Genomic DNA, 19869 nt, shown 5'->3' on the forward strand with positions numbered 1-19869 from the left:
TCAAAATTACTCAAACCAAAAGATAATAATGAATCTTATTAAGATTAAAGACAAACATAGAAAGAGAAAATGAGTTTTCAAATTGAATCTAGTGTGTTCTAGAGAAATTGGGTTGAAGTTTTATTAAGCTAATCTAATTATTTGAGATAATAAGTTGGCTTGACACTGAGGTTAAGCTGCTGAGAAAATACAACCTATTGTATGCTAACATTTTATTTTATTGTTCTTGTTATTACTTTGGTCTATTGTTTGTGTTTTCACCTTTGCTAATCTAACATTTAGCACTACATTTAGCATATTCCACAGCACAACCATAAAAATAAAAACAATAATGGTCAGTATTTTGAATCTCAGACTTTACAGTTTACACTTTGCACTTGCCTAAAAAAGAATGGGAGTCAAGAAATGGGGTGGTAAATACAGACATAAGAAAAAAGACTGCACTCAGGAAAAATTTTGGCAAATGTGAGAAAAAATTATGCTGCCTAGATTTCAATAAAGATGTTCATCAAACCAATGGAATATGGAAACCTACCCTGCTTTTCCCCCCAATATTACATAATTGACAGCCTACCTTAACTGTATTACATAATGAAACATCAGGAAATATTCTGAATTTTTTTTTTCCAGATTTTCCGCTTCAAAAGCACCCGCAACTGAAGTCTCAGAGCCAAAACATTGTCAGAAAGAGAATGCTGATACTGAAAAAACATGATCGTATTCCGGAAACAGGAAACATTAGCTCTGACCCATTATCTGAGGGCTCAATCATGACTGGAAATCTGCAAGTATCTCGGGATGGATCTGATTTAGTGATAGCTCCTAGGCCCTCAAACTTGCATGCTTCATCATCCTGATCATTAATCTGGTAATAACTATTGTAAGCATAAGATATGTTCCCTCGAGCATCCAAGTCGCCACAAGTGCTTCCATATCCAAGGCTAGTACAATCAGCTCGTGCACAAGCGTAACTTACACTAGGAGCAAGCCTAGAGTCATCAAGCTTTACAGATGGTTTCAACACACACCACTGACGTTCTTCATATGTTAGACCTTTTGCCCTAACCAATGATCCCAAATTTGTAGTACCTAGGTTGAGTTGGTACTTAGGCTGCCCATCAAAAGTGAATATTCCCCAATGGCGTTCAAAGTTTCCCGGCTGAATGCTCTTTTGATCCTCATCTATTAAACTAAACAAGTATGCATCGATGGGTCCAGGCCTCATTGGTGACCCTTTTCCATTTGCAGTGCGAGTCATGAAACCTTGGTTGAATCTTTGGGCATATTTGACGTTAGCATTGATGTCTCCATCGGTTGGCCAACCTATTTCTCCGACTATAATGGGCATGTTACCAAACCCATTCTTTTGCAAAGCCCAGACAAGGGTGTCATAGTTAGCATCAAACATGTTGTAATAGCTAGTACCACCATCATTAAGTGGGGTTGCATTGCCATCGAAGAAGGCATACTCCACCGGGAAGTTGGAGTCAATGTAAAGACTTATGAAAGGGTAAATGTTCACAGTGAATGGTGCACCGTTGTCACTTAAGAACTTGACAATTTGAACCATGTAACCATGGATATCATCTCGAAAATCACCACCAGAGGGCATGCTGCTAGGACTTGCATACACATCAGCGTTGCTGGGAACTGTAACCTTCACTTGGTTATTAAGGCGCGCCTTTACTAAGGCATTTTGAATGTTTTGAAGGGCAGGAAAGGTAGTTTTTAAAAAACTTCCATTGTAAGTTGCTAAAAATGGCTCATTCCCAACCGCAACATACCTGCATTTTAAGAAAGTATAAGTAAATTAGATTAACTGATACAGAAGCCACATGCATAACCCGTATCCAAAGCAATTTTCTTAAGCTAATTGAGACTCTGCATAGCAGAAAATGACACTGATTACTTGACTTCTATAAAGCAACGTAAAATAACAAAGTAGCAGAAAACTGAGCTTACGTCACACAGGGATAAAAAGGAACAAAATCAGAAAACAGTGTTTGTAAAAAGCTTGTTTGAAACAGAGTAATCCACTATATTGGTATATAAACCTAAAACTACCTAATACCTATAATGGTTGATAAAATGTTATAAACTATCCTAACTCCTACCACTGAAAGCGGATGATACAAATTTGACAAAAGGTTCAAACTCAATTCTTTGTTTCTATGCCTATACAATGCGCTACTATCAAGGGTTGCGCCAAGAATGACACCATCATTAACAGCTACCTGGACATGTCAATGTTAATATTGATTACCTGAACTTTAGCATAAACTTTTACAACATTAACATTTCTTGAAATGTAGCATTAACTTTTACAGCATTAACATTTCTTGAAATGTGTTGCAATTTTCAAGTAACATTGCTACATGCCAACAAGTCAACAATTAGAGTTAATTCTTCTAAAGATTAATTATAAAGTATGCACAAAAAGCATAAGTGGCTTTTTCACCCGTTATTTATACTAACACAAGTTTCCATGTAAGGTCTAATAGTCAAAGATTAATTACATTTCACTAATTATAGATTTATAGATACTAATACAAGTCTCCATCAAGCTAAAGATGTCCAAAGAGTGTTACAGCAAGATAAATATAGCAAATTATGCAACAACCCAATAAACATGCAGTGGCAGGAAATATTCAGAAATTATGAGGCGAATACACATTGGGTAACTATAGTCCAGCAACACATGCTTTGATAAAGACACAGTGGTTATATTTGGACAACACTATACAATTAAGCTCAATTACAATTTCTGCTTTTACTTCCCCTCCTCCCTAACATGCAACGATTACCATTTTAGGAAGTTTCATAAATATTGCAACATTACCATATTTGCACTTTTTTTTTCTCTATCTCTCTACTCATCTTAAATTTCTTATCCCCCCCCCCCTCTTTGATGCAAACTTGCAATATTAGGGCCATAGGTAAACAAAGGAAGTATTTCACAAAGCCGTGAACTGATTTTCTAAAACAAAACTCATCAAATGTTTCAACATGTCCTCATCTAATGTTCTAGCTTCAACGAGATGGACAAAGGTAATTAGTGCAAATACAACTAAGAACTCCCAGAGGTTTAATTTACATTAACATAGGATAAAAGACATATTATGCATTCACTCGGTACTACGCAGATATGCACAATATCATCTGCACTTGAATGTCTACCCATATATTTTACATAAGCAATTCCAGTATCCTCAGGAAAAGGTCATCCTGGTTTGGAAAATTGTCGAAAACTAATCACACTTGTATGCATTCGGCATCAATACAACTAGTCAAATGAACAACAAATGGGCAGAAGAGAAGCAACTATCATGTACTCTAGTTACACAGACATGTAAGAACCAAATTTCACAATAATAAAGACTTTGATTTTTAAAAGTTCAGATAATGGCCAATCAACCGAGTCGACATCTTTTACATTTTCGGACTAATGATGAGTTTAAATGTCCAGTACTACCATGTGCATGGTACATCCAGGTGTATAACAGATTGATAGACATGCAATTGATGCAAGGTTCAAATAAAAGTTACTCAAATTCAATTTACAATTAAAATAAGCTCGAATAAGTGTCAGTAAGTTGTTATAAGTTCAAATAAGATAAGTTCAGGTAGAAAACCGAATCCGTTCACACTAGCACTTAATCAACTAGCTTCTTCTACCAAGCCAAAACAGAACAAAAATCAAAACATATGCAAACAGAACAACATAGGATTATACATGAAGAGAGAGAAAGAGAAAGAAAGTAAACCTAATATTGACTTTGCTTTTCTTGACATGTTCAGTCACATTCTCTGACACCCATTTATCAGCAGCTTTACCACTTGAAGCAAGAGTTGAAAGCATGTCATTAGGAATTCCAACCATAACTTCAATCCCAGTTTTACCAAGAGCATTTAGTGTGCTATAATCTGCATCAAAAAGCTTCACTTTTTGAATTCCATTTTCCCTCAACATTCTCACCACCACATCTGGTGGTAAAGGGTGTGAACATTGTGTGCCCCAATTAGCACCTATTCCATTCACTGTTATTACCATTGAAATCAACCAAAACAAACCAAAAATAACAGAAAAAAACCCTGTATTTTGCTTGAAATATGCCATTTTGTCTTTAATTAGGAGTTTAAACAATCAATTACATAAAACCCTGAAAACAAAAGATCTAAAGATGAAAGTAAGGTGTTTTTTTTGGGGTTAATTAAGTTCAAAAAACCCTAAAATGGAGATGGGTATTTCAAAAAACAGCTTGAAAACTCAAATTGAAGAATACCCATTTCATTATTTGCAAAATTTTGGGGAATATTTGTTGAATGTAAAGTGGGGTATGAAGAAAAGATAAGAACTTGAGCTAAAAAGCAGCTTAGAAAGGCTGAAAATGTTGGTTACACAGAGAAAGCAATCAGATTGAAAAAAGTATTTGGCTTTTCAATAAATAGATAGACATGAATAAGGGAGAAATAGAGGAGGTGATTATGAGAGGGAAAACAAGTAAAGAGAGCTAAACAAGTTAAACTGAAGCAGAATTGTCTGGAGTAGAGTAGAGTAGGAAATTTGAAGTTCATTCGAGTAAAATTTTAGGTGAGAGAATGAAAAATGAGAGACGTTGGAAAAGAATTAATTGTTGTCAACTTTTGCATTTTTTCATTGAATGTTGGAAAATTTGTGCAATAATTTTACTGGTACTTCCTGGCAATCCTAACCCGACCTAATTGACTCGACTCGTAACTCGAAAATGACTCGAATACGAACTAACTCGACCTGAAATAGAGTTGACCCGAACATGACCCGAAGTGACCTGACCCGAATGACCTGACCCGAAACCCGAACTTGACCCGACCCAAAATGACCCAAAACTCGAAGTGACCCGACCCAATTTTAACCCAAATTGATTGACCCGACCCGAATTGACCCGAGTCCTAAGTGAATAGGGTGAAATAGTGAATTACTTAGGGTTTGTTCTAATAGACTGAAATCAGCTAAACTGAATTGAACTAAACTGAAATAAAATGAATATTTTATAAGAGAAGGAAATTAGGAGCTAAGCTGAACTGAATTGATTGAGCTGAACTGAACTGAACTGAATTGAACTAAAAATAAACGTATGAGAACAGACCCTTAGTTTAGGGCTTCTTTATTTCCTACGTAATAGGTACTCATGTTTTTTTTTATTTTTTAACAATTTTACTTTATTTTTCTAACTATTTTTTTAAAGTGAATTTATTTTGGTAACCCGACACAAACTTGACCCGAATAGACCCGACCCGAATTGACTCGATCCTAATTTGACCCGACCCGAAATTAATCTGAAAATTGATCTTAAAAATCAACCTGACCCCGAACAGATCCGACCCGAATTGACACGACCCGAACTTGACTCGACCCGAACTTGACCCAAAACGAACTTGACCCAAAGTGCTGACCCGATTATGACCCGAAACCCGAATCGACCCGAACGTGACCCGAACATTTTGCTGACCCGAAATTGACCCGACCTGAATAAACCCGACCCGAACCCGACCTAAATGACCTGTTTGCGAGATCTTAGTGGTACTAGATTTATGCATAATTTTTCCATATCTTTTTACATTAATATCAAATTAGAAAATATATTAAATGCTTATTTGTAATCTTAAGAGCAACATATAACACATTACCCTTAAATAAATTTGAATATAGATATATACGGTGTATATTTTTTTTTTTTTGGTAAGGAAAAAAGTCTTATCAGATCGAAACCTCTCACAGATTCCCGTCCCGAGTTAACGGGTTATGGCGTTAGGCTTTTTGGGGGTGGGGGAAAAGGTAAAGGAATCCCTACCCCAAAGTGCATTTAGATGGTTTTAATCAAATATTGAGATTGAGAGATGTAAACTTTCGCACTACACCAAACTTTACTTGGCGCGGAGTATTTGAAATATGTAAGACTCTGTTCTTTTGAGCTGTTGTGCTAACTCATTCTGCTCTGTATTTTATAATACTTATTAAAGGAAAATTCGCAAATTACAACCATTTAAAACTTGTATTTTGTAAATATTTTTTTAAAAAAAATTTGCAAATTGCAGCCCAAAAGTTGTTATAAATTATAAATTGCAACCCAATTTAATTTTTATCGGTTTTCGTGTCAAAAAATATTTAGTCAAGGTTTTAGGGCCATTTTAGTTTTTAAGGGTCCAAATTGATCTCGGAATTGACAAAAAATGAGCGACATGCAAATCGATGAAAAAATTGAATTAGGTTGCAATTTACAATTTATGACAGCTTTTGGTTGCAATTTGCATTTTTTTTAAGTTGCTGCAATTTGCAAAATACTAACTTTAAAAGGCTGCAATTTGTAAATTTTCGTTTATAAAATATGGTTAAAAACAAAAAGTATAATCATGGTGTACCTTATTTTATACTTTTATAATCTTATTAAATTTTTATAATTTTTACTTAATATTTCCTCCATTTTTATTTAGTTGCCCTTTGGCACGCCTGTTAAAGAAAATACGAGTATTAGACTAAGTAAACGGATAAATTAAATTACAAAATTTTAACACCTATAAGAAGAAAGGGATAAGTTGCTACGTTTTAAATTTCATAGCTTAATTCATTTGTTTACCTAGTTTAATCACCTCATTGATAAGCGTGATAAAAAGTGTGTTGTAAGTATAAAAAAAGGAAGTAATAATTTAAATATTACTCCCTCCGTCCCCGAATGATAGTCACTTTTGGGTGAAAATCACGGGAATTAAGGAGAAATAAATAAAGTACATGGGAACTAAAATTCAATCATGTGCAAAACAAAAAGAAGAGAGAGAAACTGATTGTCATTAAAAAGGGAGACAACTCATTCAATTAAGGCACAAGTACAAAGGCATATATGAGGGTGTTTTGGGAAGCACAGATAATACATCCAAAAAAAATGAGGGTACATAGGTCATTTTGTGTTATTGTATGGGACCTAAAATTGTGAAATGTGACTAACATTTTGGATGTCCAAAAATGGAAATAGTGACTATCATTCGGGGACGGATGGAGTATTGTTTGAAATAATGCATTAGGAAATGTAAAATTAGAGTTGCAATTTTAATGAAATAATAACATTATACTACCTCTGGTTCTTATTACTAGCAAGCTGCATCAAAGGGAATACTTTAGTTTTACAAATAATACCCCTTTGTTGCGAGTAATAAGAAACGAATCTAGTATGTGATAAACATTACACAAATTTTTATATGTGGCTGACCACATTGTGGTCAGGGTTGCTAGTCAAGGTATAGTTGATCAATCATGGGTTACTCACTCAGCTATTATTCGATCAAGGGTTACTTTGTTGGTTAGAGATTAAAAAAAATAATAATAATGATGTAAAATTTAACAGATAAACAATTAAAAAAATTAAATAATAATTGCAACTTGCAAGTAAAAACAAGGAGGATTATTGTTTTGCTTCATAGTGACGATAATACTTTTAAATATCTAGACGGGATTCGGTAATTGATTTAATTATATTGACTAAACTAGTTAATTTAATAAAGAGAATAATTAATGTCTGAAAAAAATGGAAAAAAAAAGAGGCATCTTTTTTGCAGCAAATTGTTGGGACAGGAGAGAGTAAGAGAGACCAGTTGATGAACGAGAATAAGTCCTCCCCATTTGTCCTTTTGGTTGGTAACAGAGGAATCTTTTTATTACCAAGATTTTTTTTAATTTTTTTATTTTGTTGTCTTAAACTTTAAAAATTGTGTGGTTAGGTGATGTAAACAAAGATGTTACGGCTTAAAAGTTGTGCTTTGGAGAGATTTTAAGCAAATAAGCATAGTACAGTAACTTTTTTGAACAAAGTTTAAAGCTGTGGAACTACCAATATACCATGCCACTCGTGAGGGGTTAATCATTAGTCAATATTCCGTATCTAATTACCGGAAAAAATTGATTTTGACACATCTTTAATTGGGATATTATTTTACTATAGAGTAGTAATGTAGGAGTGTTTTACTAAAAAGGATTTTTAGGAATATTTAATCAACTTTCTCCAAAAAAAAAAAAATAAAAAATAATAATAAAAAATAATTTTGTATTTGACCGATCAAAATCCGGTGTTCAATTGCAATTTCAAATATTTAATTAGTTTTTTTAGTATTCCATATATTGGATTAGATATGCAGGAAAATAAAAAAAAAAAGGTTTTTGAATTGGTTAACTATCATTTTTTTTGTCAAAGGTTTTATGATCTGATTTGAATTACTAAAAAGGTTATTGAATCGGTTAAATCTAGTGATGTGATTCGAACACTTGATGATTCGATTCGAAAATTCAAATATATAATTCGAAAATTCGGATATCCAAAAGTTTTCGAATCTAATACTGAATTACTAATCACCTATTTTTCAATTTGAATTTTCGATCAGATCCAATTTTGAATAGACTACTAAAAACCATGTTCTTATATTACAATGGGTAACCGTATCATCTTTATATTTGCCTAAATAATTTCCCTTAATTTGTTTAAGACTTTAAGGTAATAAAAAGAGGAAAACATTAGGTATTCCCTCCTCACAAGAACATTAGCTATCCAATTTAATTTTATTCACTTCTCTATAGATGTGGTTAGGTTCCCCACAATTTCTATCATACTCCTGGAGTACCGTGTTACTCCACGTTTTATAAAACTCATGTTATTTTGATGTTAACTCTTTGTTATTTCAAATTATATATATATGTTATTTTTAAATACATGTATGTTATTTCGCCGTTTTCTTATTCATTTTCCTCCCGCACTCACTCCCTCTTCCTATCAGGTACTCCAACAAAATCATACACTTTCTCTCTCCTTTCTTCTTTCAATTTTCTGGGTTTTTGAGGAATCAACCTCACTCTCACACACTCTCTCTCTCTTCCTCTCACTACTCCAACTCTAAATCAAACACACTTTCTCTCTCCTCTTTTCATCTTCTAATTTCCTGGGTTTCTTAGAAATCAATTGATTTGAAGGTCATTTAAGGGTTTAAATGTGTTTATGTCCAGAAGTTTAGTATCTTCTAAAGTGTGATTCTATTCACGATGCCTTAAAATTCAACAATGCTAACGTTATTTTGATGTGAATTTATTATTATTTCAATTTATATATATACTCGGTATTATTTTTAAATGAGTACATGTTATTTAATGTAAATTAAAAATAGCATTAGTTGAGGTTGAAGTAATAAATAAGTAAATAACACAACATTTAAACAAAATAACATAAAGTATGCGCAAAATAACTCAAATATGTTATGTAAGGAGTACCATGATCCATAGTACTCTAGGAGTATATAATACTAATTGTATTTTCCCAATCATCGAAATTATACAATAGTAGTTGGATATTACAAACACAACTACGGAGTAGTTAATAGCTTCAAAAAAAAATCAAGAATACCTACCTTTTGTGTCAAAAAAAATTAAATATATCAAGAATACAAGAAATAAAAAGAACAGGAAGTGAAGAACCCTAGAGTTTTTTCTTTTCCTTTGTTTTTATCAAAGAAATGGGTATTGTACTCTAAAATCTAAACAAACATGGGATGTTGTCAAGTTGGGAATTATACTCAAACTCTATTCTCACGTAACAACCAATAAACAAGCTGTTAAGTACTATGATTTATGTATTTTAATCCTGTATCTAGTTGTCCACTGTTGCATTTTGGTGCTCTTCAAAAACTTTACAATTCAATCTGGCTGTATGAAAAAAACAAAAAGTGCTCAAGATTACTTAAACAAAAATGTAACAAAAATTATTTAGCCAAAAGTTTATGTAACATGTATCGTAATGACACCAAAATCTGTACTTCGTTTGTCCAACATAAATTGCTCATCAATAGTGTAATTTGAACTAATGATATGACAATTAATCTCGAACAAAGGAATACAAATCACACAATTAGTCAATCACAAAACTAGTGAATTAACAATTGTAGAAGAATGTGTCGTATTTAAATCGTTGCTTTGCTTTTATAGCTCCTTTTACAAGTTGGCAAGGACTCAAGGAGTGGCTTTAATATCTATGTACAGACTAACATACACAATGTACCTTTTACATGTACAAAAAAAAATGTATGATACAAGTCACCTAAAGGCATAAAATCCCTAGATCAGCAAGATCCTTCTCTTCAAACTCGAGTATCTAATCAAAAGTTTGAAAGGCGGTGCAGAACCAGTTGGCTGCTGATGATGGATTTCAATATGTCTGATCTCAGGGACAAAAAATCGTGTTTGGAGTAAAAATAGAACTGACCAAAGAAATAACCTCACTTCTTTCGAATAATCAGCAGACTGATGAAAGCTATTACACGGCTAACCAAACCGAAAGCAATGAGGATTAAGATGCATTCTTTCCAAGCATGGAGATTATAACCCAATTTTACAAGAATGCCACAACGATTTATAAGCCACACTCCATAATACCTGTAAAGAAATGGAGCTGTTCAGTTCATAAACTTGCATGGCCTAAAATAAGGGACTGCACCAAGAATAAATATATAGACTTTATGCACTGTCTTTTTAATCACAAATTAGTTGTAAAAACTTGCAGACACCACATATTTTACATACCTCCTCGCGTTTGCAATCACTAGTGCTTCCAGAGTCCACTTAGGGTAACATAGATAGGCTATGCCTTTCAATGCCTCATTTTTCAGTGACTGACTTGCAATCAGGGTTAAGCAAACAGGGAAAAGCACTGAAAACTGCAAGAGGAAATCCAAATTTAGCAGGAAGGCAAAGGACAAACATGAATATCACAAATAATCAGTAATACGAAAAAGTTATCCAAATGACCGAGTAACTTACTAGTTGGGCAGGACCAGGGTTCAGGAAGATGGCAAAAGCATAACCCATTCCCGTCACACAATAGACAAGACAGATCAGAACAGTATAATTGTCGATGAAGGTAGATCTTGGATTTGTGAAGAAGTAAAACATAGAGAGAAACACAACAGGCTTGATCACTGTATTAAATTGGTCCACGGTATCCTTTGCAAGGAAATGTGCTAAGCTGCTGATGCCAGAAGCACTCTCTCTCAAGTATTGTAACTTGTCCTGAGAGAAGGTTCTTAGTGCAGCAATTTGACATAAGAGAGCTGAAGTAAGGGAAAATTAGTTAGATCGTAATAACAAATGAATGCAACTATGAGGGTAAAACACAGTACTAGGTGCTGACAAAGAAGAAAAACTCGGGAAATAGGGCAGATTAAACACCACTCTAATTATTTTTTTCTTTACCAAACACTTCATATGATGTTCAATGGGTGAAACACAAGTCATGGAAGTCAAGAAGGTTAACTAATAATTAATCTAATGGTAGGCTTTGAAATTTTGGATAGTCAATGATGATGAATTGCTTTCAATTATCATTATAGCCTCAACCTAAGATACAAGTGCAATGTGGAATTCAAAAATATGTTAACAGTGCTTTAATTTTAAACTTACATATAGCAATGATAGTATATGTATATCCGGTTGCCCCAAAGTCTGTGTCACTGATTTTGGTAATAGCACCTAGGCAAGCTCCGGCAAGTAATAGTATAAGATAATCGGTTGCCTGTAACCTGGCTTCTCGTAGTCGCTGCTTGGTTATCCTGGAAAAAAATAAAAATAAAAAAACTTAAAACCTAAATTTCGTAATTAAATCATATACAATCACCAAAGAAATGGAGTAAAAATTAAAAGAATCATATACAAAGTGTAAGTAAAAATTAAGCTGATCATGAATTTAAAGTAGGCAGAGCCGCAGAGGCAATGGAGTTTACTGCTAGTCTGCTAATAACAAGTCTCCCTAGATTATTAAATCAAACAATATACCGCATGAATACTACAAACTGCTAAAATAAAGCAAAGCAAACTGGGACATAAGAATAACTGGGATCACTTTGATATCTGAAAATTCTTCAATACAAAACAGATAAAGAATGCACAGCAAGAATTAATCTGAAGTCCAAACATAAACAATTCTTGGGGCATTTAGTCCTATGTGAACAAAGATTTAGAGGTAATTTAGTGGATTAAAAAGGACATATCAGGATTATAAGCATTTGAATTATAATAGATGCGTCTATCCATTGATGTTCAAAAATCAAAATATGGAGTGCACACCAGGATTGACCTTTTCTAGGGCATATAGGCACCAAATTAAAAGATTTCTTCTGGGATGCTGGCAGCAACAGCCAAATCTGGCAGAAAAGACTGACACCAATGCATATAGAAGTTTCAAAACAATTTCCTAAAAAGCTCTTACTCCTGGAAATCTAGCCAAAAGCTTACTGAACTTGCAGCTATAGTGCATAATGTCAGACAACAAGATCATACACAAATGGTGCTTATTTCACTGATAATAAATTATACATGCTAAAGATGAAGTTATGAAAGTCTAGATAGAATGATTTACGGAGGATCATCACCTGCCAAGGAAGTACTTGTATTGCCGGATTATTCCAGGGGTTCTACGATCAGCCAAGTCCTTTTGCTTGAGGAAATAGTGGTGGATGTGGTCACGTCGTTGCTCAACATTGGACCTTACATCCTGCCAAATTTCTGTGGTAAAAGACTGGAGCTCACTACCAGAACCAGTAGAATCACTTCCACTTCTCAAAGGATTTCCCAATTCAGCAGCTCTGGATTGCATATCCTCCGGCACCGTATACCCGTTGTGAAGCAACCATCTTAAAGGAAGGTCTTTATAGTTAATACTGGAACTAGGGCTTGGCTCCACCATGCCCTCCAGAATATCAATATAGTGATCCGGAGGGTTCACTCGTTCCGGAACATTAATTCCAAGCCCTCCAAAGTACTCCTCTACATTTCTTACTGATCCATGATAAACCATGAGACCACCCTTTGCAAGAAGTATCAAATCATCAAACATCTTGAATAGTGCATAGCTGAAAAAGAAAAGTAAGGAATGCAATGTCATATCAACAAAGATCAGCTTCTATGACAATCAGGCAAAGGCATAAAGCAGTTCCAATAATAACATGCAGGCTATCTCATTCACATGTTACAAGAGTACATCATATGAAAAGGAAGTTAGATTCTCATATTGAATGCCTCCACTATTACATGTATGCCTGCATGCCAAATTGCTAAATTTAGCAGTGCTCTCTCATATTAAACAAATAAACAAACATAAATGGAGATTCTTTGATTCTTTTATTTTTTGGAATTTCTTAACACTGTAATTCACATCAGTTTTGAACTAAAGAAACTTGGATTCTTTTCAAAAAGTCTTTTTCCATCAGGATAGCATACCTGGGCTGATGAACTACCATGCAAACGTTCACTCCTGCAAGGGCTTCATGTTTAAGTGCTTTTAGGAGTAATCTTGACGATGAACTGTCCAAACCAGAGGTTGGTTCGTCCAAAAATAGAAGGGAAGGCTCAATAACCATCTCCAGGCCAACATTTACTCGCTTTCTCTGGCCTCCAGAGATTCCTCGTTTCTCCACAGTTCCAACCAAGGAATCCCGCACCTCCTGTAGCCCCAAGTTCATAAGAACTCTTTCGACAATTAGAACTTTTTCTGCTCTTGGCAATTTAGTGGACAGTCTTCAATCAGGGGAAAAAAATAATCATCAGTGCAGAGAATAGTACCAACAAGAATCACTAACAAGAAACAGAATAAATAAGAAAATAAACTGGGAACCTGAGGTTCCTCCTTTTACAGTGAATAGTGCTTGTGCAATTGTGAGTTATAGGAACAGATAATAAATTTATTATATTTGTACACACAAGAAAAGAACATATCCATAACAAGACAGAAACATAAAAACACCTTGATGATATTATATTCTCCATCAATTTTATAAGATAACTAAGTAATAAAGTGAGATCCTGACACAATAATATGTCAAGCTTAACAAGATAAAATCACAAGCAAAGCCTAGAAAAATGCTTTTTACTGTCTCATCTCCGATCCTATTTGGAATGCTAAGTTCTCTATAATTGTTAAAAGGATATTCGTTTAGACAGTTTCTCTGGTATGAACAACAGTTCAATACCATGATAATTCGCAAATCTGGAGGTCTTATAAGGCTATCATTACTACCATCTACATCACATGCTTATTTATTTTTCTAACATGAAGTTGGATACAGGAGAGATTGAATGATGGTGTTTTTTGTTGAAAAATTGTTTTACGGCAATGCCACTGCAGCATTAACTTCGAAGTGTTAACCAACATAAATTCAATCTCAGCTTTTGGTGGATAAGATACTTGTATTATCAGAGGAATCACTACTTTCCTATTCAGAGGCAATAGGGTTTAGAATCTAGATTCTGTTACGACATGCATTCATATAATTGATATAATAATATATCACTCCAATCATTCCCTTGTACTTTTAGCCTTTGAGGAATGAAATCCAACATACCTGCACCATGCACTGAATCGAAGGTTCTCCTCAACAGTCAAGTTCCCATGTACAATATCATCTTGTGGCACAAAACCAACTATTTTCTTGTAAGAATGAATTGACTCCGGTTTGCCATTTATAAGAACTAAGCCACTCTTATTGCAACCAGTTTCTTTTCCTGCTAATGCAGACATTAATGTTGTTTTCCCAGCACCTGATGGCCCCATGACGGCAGTTATACGGCCAGGCATAATTTTTCCGGTTAGACACTTTAAAAGACATCTTTGCTTGCTTTTCAATGTCAGAGTTAGATCTTTAAAACCAACCTCGATTAAAGGCCTTTTCTTTTGTTCATCTCCAGTAGCTAATGAAACCACTCCAGAAAAAGTTCTATTTTCATACCGCCTCTCTTGAGATTTTTCTTTCTCAATTTGACCATATGCATACTTGAAAATCTGACTTTCTGTACGAATGCCTTTTTCTTTGAGAGCTTTTTCCTTTGAATTTTTTCCTTTAATCTCAAGGCTTAATCTAGCAGGATTACGAGGCCCATCTTCAGGTATATGTAAGCCTGATCGATTTACTGGTCCCTCTAAACCTGTGGATGGCTGCAAAGCGCTTGAATTACCAGCATAATTAGTTGGCAGTGGAAAAGTATCTTCTTGGACGTCAAGATCATGCAAAATCTCGAAATTTTCTGGATGATTTCTGTTTGAAAATCTTCGTGATAGATTAGCTTGTAACTTGCCTGCATGCTTTGTAGCAGCATCTTTTACAACTTTCCACCTTGCTCGCACAAGTTCCTTCTGTTGCACACTTCTAGCAGCTCGTTCTCGGTTTCTGGCACGTCTTCGCTCTCGAATGGAAAGAATTTGGTCCGAGAAGTTGTAGATGATGAGAAGAAGAGCAACTAAAGCAATCTGCATCAGCAAGTGGAAGATTACGATTCCCATCAGTAGTTTATAAAAATGTAACATTGTAGCAGTACGGATACAGAAGAAAAAATATTAACATGAAGATTGATGCAAACAACATACATGACTTGCTTTAAAAATTGTTAAATTTCAAAACAATATGAAATGGGCCTGGACAACCCTAACAAGGAGGAGGAGAATTTGGTCCACAAACAAGGCTTTGGAGCTTCCACACTAAAACCAGTAACTCCTCTACCTTATAAAGTGGAACTACCTCTCCTCTTTCTTCAATGTGGGACACTCACAAGTGGTTACAATGGGTTTCAACAAAAATGAAAAATAAATTTCTTACTATTAGCATAATTCCATAAGTGTGGATATTCTGTTCCTTTGAATTTTCCTTGCATGAGATCAACTTGGAGCATCCTGCATAAAAATAAGTCAGGCTTTTCTAAAGCCAGGTGTAAAGTATAATTTACAAAGTTGAATAACCAAACTTCTTCTAAAGCATGCATTTTTCAAAAACACTAAAACTGTAACTTAAGTTTGATGAGAATCTTACGTGTTTCTGATGTAGAGCCTGTCAAGCAGTAATGTCTGTAATTAGATAAAAGAAGATTAACATACCATAGTGAAATATATGTTTACTATAAGGGAAGCCAAGTATATTGTGACTTGAAGCATTTAAATTTATAGCCAGAAGATGCCTTTTGAGCATTGGATATAGGAAAATACCCGTTATCACATGGTTTTTTATCAGTGGTTGTGGGACAATATGATCCTGCAGGGCAGAAAACTTCTCTACTTCTATCGACATCAGCCCATATGTTCGCTCCACCACATGTATGGTTCCTTCCTGAGGGAAGTTGATAATTGTATCTGTGAAAACCCATCCCATATTGTTAATAAAGGGCTGTAAAGAGGATAGATAAGGAAACTTTAAGACAGAGAGGAGGGAGGGAGGAAGAACTTGTACTTACGGTTCACATAAGCCAGTTGTTTGATTAAAGGTTGCCAACGGACAGTATGAACCCAAAGGGCAAGCTTCAAGATTGAAAAGCATACATCAGGAGGAGAGGTGAATGAAAACAACTAAATTCATAATAAAATCATAAGTTCATAACATTCACAACTACTAATCTATTATTTTGTCAATCACATTATTCACATACGCTGGTGTCATGACTGATGTAAAGTGAAGGCAGTAGATAATAGTAAGAAAGATAAGTTTGAGCAAAGTGAACCACATTTATGTGAAGAGATAAAGATGATGCCACATTGAGAAAAGACAAAGTCAAACAGCAGGTCAAGGTCACTAAAATTACAACAATTCTGTAGTTGTGCATTTTCTTATTGTTGTGAAGGAAGCATAGAAAGTCAAGAGTAGGATAGTATTATAATATTATATAAGCAAAATCTCAGCTTAATCACAAAATAAGGATAAAAGCAAACCAACATCTAGCATCTTGATTATTAAGACTTGGAAGTGCAAAAGACCTCAAGCAAGTTTGAAGAGGGACAAAATCAGGCCCTACAAAAAGAATGAAAATCTAACAATCTAAGACTTCCCAGTAGCATAATTAGGTATTTGCATGTGATAATGTGGTTCCCCATTGGAGTTGTATTGTATTGATAAAAAATTAAAATGAAGGAATAAAAACATATAATAAGATTATAGCTGAACAGCCCCGTTCCTAGAAATTTATGGGCCCTAGGCATAATGTAAGAAAAGGGCCCCTTAAGTAAACAAATTTTTTTACACGCAATATCTTTAAATATAAGACAATGAAAATAACTTAAATTATTTGAATAATAAGTCTCCATGCACAATACTGAAGTAATAACTTTGCATAATATTTCGGTAATTGAATAAATATGAAACGGTGTAATTGAAAAGATTAATATTTTGAAACAGATACTCATAAAATTGGAAGATTAGAAGAAGAAGAGGTTATATTGCATAATTATCTCCACCTAATTGACATCTAAGTAATTTAATATTAATTGCTAACTAAATGCATTTATTATCTTTTTTAAAAGTAGCTTATTTTTTAACGAGTAAAAACTACAGTTTAGACAGTTTAAATTCTACAGCTATGCAAATTGATTTTTTTTTTGAATTTTTGGGCCCCTGTCTGGCGTGGGCCCTAGGCGGTCGCACTCGAGGCCTACCCCTCCGGGCCGGCCCTGTAGCTGAAATTAGTTTCGGCATCAGCAACTCAGGAGAAAGTGATAAAGTTGAGACACCTACGCATCATACAAGTAAGACCTTGTGGACAAAAGAAACCCTCACAGCAACTTTTACATTCAGAAGTTCTTGCAGGTATCTCCTTGTCAGTACTCTCCAAATCAATTTTTTGAACAGAACCAGCGCTGCAAGCCCAACCGGGCTCGCATCCAGCAACCCAGGAAGTTAGATTACAGTTCTTGTTAGCTTGAAGGCCACCACCATCAAAGAAGCTACCCAAGTAGACCCTTATCTCTGCTTCTGTGCACAATCGAGAGGCAGCATCTGTATGCCAATGTAAAAGTTCTAGATTACAACACTGTAAGAAGATTGGCAGTGATTTATATGAATTACACATAGGCAGCATATAAACAGAAAGTACACTACCGGTACCCAGTACCCATTACAAATCACTTCCATCACCAGCTAGCATTCTACAAGCCTATTTGCAGTTTAGCACATGTAAATGAAAAAAGGACTGCTGCTGTATGCCAGAACAACTAGGGTCGCATGAAAAAAATATACAATTATATGCCCCTATTTTCTCTTCCAAACAGTATTCTCACTTCTCTAAATCAAGGGGAGATTCCTCTTTAAATATGTTATGCAGTACCTTGGTATCAAACTATCAACAAGGAGTAAATGATATTAACCATGATGCCACATTAGCTAATTTTACAAGTAATAATCGACATGAACAGGGGTGTGCATACATTTTTATTTTAAAATGGACTGGAGAAACTCAAACTATGAACTGTGTTAGAAGGACTGAAGCTTAAGGACACATTTTGAGAAAGTAATAGTGTCTCACAGTTGCAAATATAACACTAGTATTTGCCAAGTACACTTCTAGTCTTCCAATACGGTCCTTAATTAATTTTAACCAAAGAATGAGCAACTGATAACCAAGCAAAACACCTTTCCCAAAAAAAACATGTTTAACCATACCTTCAGTTTTTGCCATGCATGTAGTCAAAAAGTCCAAATTTGAGTAATTAAAAGCTCTATTCCAATCCAATTTCCTGTAACATGATTGTACATAAAATTACTAATCCAATTTCCGCTTACCAACCAAGTAGTCCAAATCATCAAAGCTGTCGAATATAACTCCGAATTAAAATACAATATGCAAGTAGAGTTTATTTAGCATCGCAATTAATAGTACTCTACTATTTGCTGTTATTGGTAAAATGGAAGGAATAATAATTGATTAATTGCTAGACCCCTCTTTGCCCCCACGCGGCCACGCCCCCTCCACAAAACATAGTAATAAAAAAATGCACGACAAAACCACTCGTCAATCAATGTTAAAAGAAAAAAAAAAGGATTATTACTTACTCATCAAGAATGCAGAAGTCAGCACGGCGTTGCATCTCCAATGCAATCCTATCAGTAACATTCCCAACTCCGCTTCTCAACTGCGATCGAAGCTCATCTTCATTTACATTATTCTCAACTTGAGCTTGAGCTTCAACTTGTATCGCCGCCATTGATATCACTACCACAACCAACACCGCTATCGTCAGAACTAACCAACATTTTTCAGCTCCGACACTCATAATAATACTATAATAACTTCAATTAATCCACAAATTAAGCTCAAACTTCAATTAATTCAACAAATTAAGCTCAAACTTGAAAATATTTTGCAGAAAATTGGAATTGGAGGTGAATCTGAAACGGAGAAAAATGAAGAAATTAGGAGAGAGAAAATGGTGATGGAAAACGGCCTATGAATCAATGGAATCAACAAAAACATGAGGTTGAATTTGGATTAAAATAATAGACTGAAAATTGAAAGGGTTGAACAGTTGACCCAGTTAATGGTCCCTTTAAATATATGAACAAAATCAAGTTACACGTTAATTAGCACGAGTCTAGAAAGATACGGGAGCATTAACGTAGTTGTAATTGGTTGCTCAAATTTTAAATAGTGTTTCGTCTATTACACGGTATTTTTTTTGAAGTGGTAAACACTGTAGGTTGAAGGACAACATTGTTCTTATTTGAACGACTTTTTTTATTCTCGTACAATTTTTTGTTTTAATAAGGATGAGGACTGGGGAGTTCCAAAATCCAAACCAAGTTCATCATCTTGTTACGTACGGTAGGAGTGAAACTAAACATGGGCATCGTGCCGTGTCGTGCAGCGAGCCAACCCGATTTTTTTTATGAAGTAACTTGTGTGAATGCCACATAATTATTGGTCTTTTGGTCATCACCATTAAATGCTTGGTAATATTTTTCCAAACCTATTAACTTACGTGTGACTTATGTATAGCTAGAAGTAGTAGCATGTTTCTTCTACTATAAATATCCGATGAAATGCATTTGCAAATTCACCAT

At 34.7% G+C, this 19869-nt stretch overlaps 2 protein-coding genes across 3 annotated transcripts; both read right to left on the reverse strand.

Moving 5' to 3' along the window:
• Positions 1 to 289: 289 nt before the first annotated feature.
• LOC110683753 (glucan endo-1,3-beta-glucosidase 6-like) lies at positions 290 to 4642 on the reverse strand. Its single transcript, XM_021860153.1, has 2 exons — positions 3765 to 4642; positions 290 to 1784 (listed from the first exon to the last, which is right to left on the reverse strand). Exons 1-2 carry the CDS (start codon positions 4115 to 4117, stop codon positions 665 to 667), a joined length of 1473 nt encoding a protein of 490 aa, XP_021715845.1. The 5' UTR covers positions 4118 to 4642; the 3' UTR covers positions 290 to 664.
• Positions 4643 to 9762: 5120 nt separating this feature from the next.
• Positions 9763 to 19645, reverse strand: LOC110683754 (ABC transporter G family member 24-like). 2 transcript variants are annotated; one of them, XM_021860154.1, is made up of 14 exons: positions 18862 to 19645; positions 18472 to 18545; positions 17548 to 17808; positions 16277 to 16340; positions 16032 to 16175; positions 15859 to 15893; positions 15649 to 15722; positions 14401 to 15302; positions 13280 to 13576; positions 12433 to 12912; positions 11465 to 11613; positions 10826 to 11115; positions 10589 to 10722; positions 9763 to 10441 (listed from the first exon to the last, which is right to left on the reverse strand). In XM_021860154.1, the coding sequence occupies exons 1-14, from the start codon at positions 19080 to 19082 to the stop codon at positions 10285 to 10287; spliced, it is 3282 nt and encodes a 1093-aa protein (XP_021715846.1). In that variant the 5' UTR covers positions 19083 to 19645; the 3' UTR covers positions 9763 to 10284. The 2 variants fall into 2 exon arrangements, with proteins under 2 accessions (XP_021715846.1, XP_021715847.1); XM_021860155.1 differs by lacking the exon at positions 18472 to 18545 and having other exon boundaries at positions 18862 to 19045.
• Between the last annotated feature and the right edge of the window lie 224 nt (positions 19646 to 19869).

This window comes from Chenopodium quinoa, unplaced genomic scaffold (genome assembly GCF_001683475.1).
Source record: "Chenopodium quinoa cultivar QQ74 unplaced genomic scaffold, ASM168347v1, whole genome shotgun sequence".
Lineage (NCBI taxonomy): Eukaryota > Viridiplantae > Streptophyta > Magnoliopsida > Caryophyllales > Amaranthaceae > Chenopodium > Chenopodium quinoa.

Coding starts and splice junctions, on each gene's coding strand:
- LOC110683753 (XM_021860153.1), bottom strand. CDS start 4,117: ATGGCATATTTCAAGCAAAATACAGGGTTTTTTTCTGTTATTTTTGGT. Junction 1,785..3,764: donor AAAAGCAAAGTCAATATTAG/GTTTACTTTCTT, acceptor CTTAAAATGCAG/GTATGTTGCGGTTGGGAATG.
- LOC110683754 (XM_021860154.1), bottom strand. CDS start 19,082: ATGAGTGTCGGAGCTGAAAAATGTTGGTTAGTTCTGACGATAGCGGTG. Junction 11,614..12,432: donor TACAAGTACTTCCTTGGCAG/GTGATGATCCTC, acceptor ATTTTTTTCCAG/GATAACCAAGCAGCGACTAC. Junction 10,723..10,825: donor ACCCTGGTCCTGCCCAACTA/GTAAGTTACTCG, acceptor TTCCTCTTGCAG/TTTTCAGTGCTTTTCCCTGT.